Raw genomic sequence first — 5,102 nt, 5'->3', positions numbered from 1 at the left:
CAAGGTCACCTCTGCCTACCCGAGACGTATTCCATGATCATGAATATTTCTGATGGAGTGTCGATGAGATCGTACATCCGAATAACATGGGGATGGGCCATCAATTGCATGATGTTGATCTCACGGGACAGTTTCCCGTGCATGTTCATCTGGTGCATCTTCTGCTTGTTAATTATTTTCACAGCGACCTGACCGTCCACAACAACAAGTGTGACAACCGCTAACCTGTCGTCAACACTACGAGCATTTGATGGCTCGATTCACATCAACATTTTAAGTACGACCATTTGTAGTCTAGATAGATATTGATCATACAAGAACAAGAACGTTTGCAATACGAAGTCACTCCTCTTAGTTGAAGCGATGCAAGAGCGCACCCTTAACCCGGTATCGGACTACCTTTTCCTTAGTCACCACATGCTCAGCCAACTTAACCTTCCCAAAGGTCCCCACCCCCAGCGTATTCAGCACTAGATAGTCTCCAATCCTACAGGCACCCACTTGTCGCTGATGGCTGCCTCCATCATGATGATGATGGTGCTCCACTGTCCCCCCTCCATGCCGTACATCTACGGCGGGAGATGATGACGATGTAGCTGTTTGTCCGGTCATGATAATAATAAATACACAACCGTATAATAATAGGAAGAAGTCGATTAAAAGGGTCCAAAAAGCAGCCGACAGACCTTACAAAGAACTGTCGGCTAAGGACTCCTTAGGGAAGTCCTCAGGGAATCCACACACAAAACCCATATACAAGCGCGAGGTCTTACTCGAGTTCGAGCTCTTACTCCAGTGCGAGCTCTTATACAAGTTCTCAAAAAACTGTCATTACGGGTAAACCCGAAACCCGACGGTCTTATTCCAGGAAACCCAGATAACAAGGAAACCAGAAACCCGAAGAGAATAACAAGGCAACCAGAAACCCGAAGGGAATAAGAAGGCAACCAGACCGAAGGGAATAACAGTGTAAACCCCTAGCCCGATGCGGACCGCATTACGCGGTAGAGACGTTATTTACCTTAGGTATGGACGCTATAACGTGGTTAATAGTGACCTAGGACACCAATTCTAGGGACATCATCTGTTTGGGCCGCGCCTTGACTATTTGCAAGAATGAACTGCGCGGGGCGAGCGAGAAATCACCTTGACTATTCACGATTTCCCTTGAAAATCTGAATTTACCCCCGAGGAGAACGATCCAATCGACGAGGCGAATCGAGATTGGGCGAGCGCGACTTCGATCTCTGGACATAATTTTTCAAGGGCTCAGCTTTTCGAATGCTCAAGGACACGTCGCCATCGGCCTGCCCCAGGTGGAACAGTCTCACTAGTAGCAAGATCGATTCTCACAATTTGTCGAAATTAAAGTTAGTTCGGTCTTGCAGACGAAATTGATCTTCCAATCGCCTGTTCTCGCGAGAATGTAGTACAATCATCGTTACGATGATTGTACCACATTCTCACATCGGTACGATGACATCGTGCCAAGGCCTCACTTGTCGTTATCGCATAGGTGCCCCAGCCGATTGAAACTGATTGTGATGAGGCATATCTTGGGGTTATGGCATAGGTCCCCCAGCCGATGGAATTGCTTGTACTAGAGCATATCTTGGAGTTGTGGCATAGTGCCCCAGCCGAGGGAATGGATTGTACTAAGGCACATCTTTGGGTTATGGCATAGGTGCCCCAGCCGAGGGAATGGATTGTACTAAGGCACATCTTGGGGTTATGGCATAGGTGCCCCAGCCGATGGAATCGATTGTACCAAGGCATGTCTTGGGGTTATGGCATAGCTGCCCCAGCCGATGGAATGGATTGTACTGAGGCATATCCTGGGGTTATGGCATAGGTGTCCCAACCGATGGAATCGATTGTACCAAGGCATGTCTTGGGGTTATGGCATAGCTGCCCCAGCCGATGGAATGGATTGTACTGAGGCATATCCTGGGGTTATGGCATAGGTGTCCCAGCCGATGGAATCGATTGTACCAAGGCATGTCTTGGGGTTATGGCATAGGTGCCCCAGCCTATGGAATGGATTGTACTGAGGCATATCCTGAGGTTATGGCATAGGTGCCCCAGCCGATGGAATGGATTGTACTGAGGCCTATCTCGGGGTTATGGCATAGGTGCCCCAGCCGATGGAATGGATTGTACTAAGGCATATCTTGGGGTTATGGCATAGGTGCCCCAGCCGATGGAATGATTGTACTAAGGCTTATGGCATAGGTGCCCCAGCCGATGGAATTGATTTCAATTGAAGCGGAATTCCCTTTCAAGAGATGTATTACATTGCTGATAGATGTACTCGTAAAGTATCCCAACGGTCTGCCTGCCATGGTCATCAATACTGCCGCATTGGTGGCTCATGTCCCTAGGGGTTGGTGAATCGTATGTGTGGTAATGCTTGTGGTTCAAGGGGAGTATATTGTAACACCACCGACTGATAGGGTATATCAGTGTGCTTGTTAATCTTACACCCCCGGGCCTATCCCGAAAGTGACGTCTAGTTCATCAAAATTGATGTCCATTGTTCATGTTGCTCATACTGCTGACTCAGCAGTGCTGATGTGTGTCTTCACGAGCATCCTGTTGTTCTCCTCAGCGAGTTTAATAACTGAGTTCTCCTATCGATTCTTCTATTGGTTATCATGCCAATACCTTTGCCATCTCGTGATACCCGTGACACAGTAACCTCCGAATGGGGCTATAGTTATCGGATGTGAAACCCCGCACCTCCTTGATGGATCCCTTATCTCATCAGCGTTGTTCATCTTTTTCAAACATGTCTGGTCGAGGGGTCACCGCTGGAGTAGGGTCGTCTACGTCATCCTCCTCACAGTCGCCTCCTCCTCCTCCTACCGCCAGTACTTCTCTCCCGCCGTGGCCAGGTGTAACACCACCAGTATCGGAGAATTATCCTACGCGCGCCGACTATGAAGCAACAGAGGAGCTGCGGCACTTCATTGAGAACAGGGCTCCGCCAGAGAGCTCTCATGGAATGCTGAAACGGTAGTGCTAGGTGAGGTTTTGACGGGCATCTGATCATTATGGCAGATACGAGGTATTGGTAGAGATCGAGCGAATGGTGAACAAGTGGATCTACGATGTCTCAGCCGGAGAAATACAGTCGAAGGCACGTGTCCTAACGTTTGGGAGGTATTCTCTGTAGCATTTTCGGATATGGTTGAGATGGTGGTCTCAGTTTCCGTCTTGGAGTCATAACACCTATGTCTGATATCGATACTCTTGTCCTCCTACCTAATTCGATATCCCGGGATGACTTCTTCACTGGTGAGAAGGTCGATCTGACAGCTTATATCGTAGGAGTCCGTGTAGATTTTGTGGAAACGATGCTCAATCGCTCGCCTCATGTCACTGAGTGCAACCCAGTACCAGCTGCTCACGTACCCATTATAAAGGTAGTGGTTACGGTATGTAAAGTAGTTTCACATTGGTGTGGTATCAGGTGAAGTACCGTGGGATCTGTATGGATATATTGGCCGCCTGTGTGCCAACTCACGTACTCTCTGGTGATGTTGATTCGGTTCAAGAGGAGCTTATCTACGACGTTGAGAAACGGTGCATGAAGTCAATGAATGGCATTCGAGTCGCTGGTGGGTGTGAGGAGTTGATTGATGCACTAAAGGCATCGTTATCAGATAAGATGCTATCCCTCGTGGTGGATACGCAGACCTTCCGACTCGCCACCAGAGTTATCAAGTATTGGGCGCAACAGAGGCTCATCTATTCAAATGCTATCGGCTACATGGGAGGGGTATCTTGGGCTGTCATGGTAGCGCTACTGGCAGCATTTCAACGGGAAAGGGTGATAACCGTCGTCTCCTAGGTTGGGCGTGTCTGCCAGTTGTATCCAAACTACTCAGCGAAGCAGATCGTGGAGAGGTTCTTCTTTGTCTATGCACGCTGGCAATGGACTGCTACTAGAGATTATGGCAACAGTAATGCGCCACGCAGGAGGTATCTCCTCTGACGTTTCTCTAGGTGTTGCTGTAACGTTGTGTCCGATAGAGGACGCAGCCAGCAAGGTCCCGCCTGAGATAGCTGCCGAGCAGGGCCTTCGAAAGTTTAAGGAGTGGAATCCGAACAAGTGAGGCGCTGTGAGTCGTCGATGATCTTGGGAATAGTCATTAGGTACACCTCCGATAGGCATCATGTGATGCCGGTGATCACTCCCATCTTCCCCACACATAACACCACCTACAATGTACAAGAGTCCAATAAGAGGGTCATCGTGCGGGAGATCAAGCGAGGTGAGACAGAACATACTAGAGGAGTCACAGAGACAGGCTTTTCAGGCCGAGAAATAATGGAGCTCATGAGCATGAACAAGAGCAGTGGAGCTACTAAAGGAAATGAAGTTACCTGGGCAGATCTGTGTGCCCCCTTCCCCTTTTTCCAGGTGAGTCTGTCGTTAGCGGCTGAACCCGGAGCTTTCTCACGGAGCTGCGTTGTCTCCCATTTTTAGGTTTATCGCCAATTTCTGCTACTAGAAATAAGCGCTGAGACGGAAAAGGCATTCTTGAAGTTCAAGGGCTTGGTAGAGTCCCGTATTAGAGTGTTGGTGAAGAATCTCGAGACTTGCTGCGGCCACAAGGCAAGCCCACCATCATTGTCGTCTCCTATGACCCATAATCAATAGGTTCTGCCCCAACCCCATCCGGTCATGTTCCCGAGGGGGCCCTTAGGGGCTGATGCCATACCAGGCGAGGCTCCTACCTTCCTTGGAGCCTTCGTACTCGGCATAACGTTCGACCACATTACTACAGGTTGGCCGGTGATTGGATAGTAGTCGAGTTTGAGGGTTTAATCATCTTCAGACGATCTGGCGGCATCGGCCGAAGTGAGCAAGGAGATTAAGACGGCTTGTGATGGCTTCGCAGAGCACATCACTCAGGCAGCACTTTCAGATGAATGGGACTCCTTTAGAGGGCAGTTCAAGTAGGGCATTGTCTGGAGCATCGGAATTATTGGGATCATGACTCCACTCTTTTCAGCCTTATAATACTGCATCGTTATCTATCTGATTTGCCTGCTTATATCCGCCCTAAGCCAGCACGTCCTCATTCAGTCAGTTC

At 49.1% G+C, this 5,102-nt stretch overlaps 3 protein-coding genes across 3 annotated transcripts; 2 read left to right on the top strand and 1 right to left on the bottom strand.

Moving 5' to 3' along the window:
- Nucleotides 1-5: 5 nt before the first annotated feature.
- Nucleotides 6-569, bottom strand: Pmar_PMAR023695 (5-amp-activated protein kinase, putative; the record flags this gene model as incomplete). Its single annotated transcript, XM_002785923.1, has 3 exons — nucleotides 6-188; nucleotides 400-435; nucleotides 492-569. The coding sequence occupies 3 exons, from the start codon at nucleotides 567-569 to the stop codon at nucleotides 6-8; spliced, it is 297 nt and encodes a 98-aa protein (XP_002785969.1).
- A 2,219-nt stretch (nucleotides 570-2,788) lies between these two features.
- Nucleotides 2,789-4,666, top strand: Pmar_PMAR023694 (poly A polymerase, putative; the record flags this gene model as incomplete). Its single annotated transcript, XM_002785922.1, has 10 exons — nucleotides 2,789-3,015; nucleotides 3,061-3,162; nucleotides 3,209-3,297; nucleotides 3,343-3,425; nucleotides 3,473-3,620; nucleotides 3,666-3,799; nucleotides 3,854-3,984; nucleotides 4,159-4,277; nucleotides 4,323-4,426; nucleotides 4,493-4,666. The coding sequence occupies 10 exons, from the start codon at nucleotides 2,789-2,791 to the stop codon at nucleotides 4,664-4,666; spliced, it is 1,311 nt and encodes a 436-aa protein (XP_002785968.1).
- Nucleotides 4,667-4,690: 24 nt separating this feature from the next.
- Pmar_PMAR023693 (hypothetical protein) lies at nucleotides 4,691-4,969 on the top strand (the record flags this gene model as incomplete). Its single annotated transcript, XM_002785921.1, has 2 exons — nucleotides 4,691-4,793; nucleotides 4,845-4,969. 2 exons carry the CDS (start codon nucleotides 4,691-4,693, stop codon nucleotides 4,967-4,969), a joined length of 228 nt encoding a protein of 75 aa, XP_002785967.1.
- Between the last annotated feature and the right edge of the window lie 133 nt (nucleotides 4,970-5,102).

Source organism: Perkinsus marinus (genome assembly GCF_000006405.1).
Source record: "Perkinsus marinus ATCC 50983 genomic scaffold scf_1104296931952, whole genome shotgun sequence".
NCBI lineage: Eukaryota > Perkinsozoa > Perkinsida > Perkinsidae > Perkinsus > Perkinsus marinus.
This window is presented reverse-complemented; position numbering and strand designations above follow the sequence as displayed.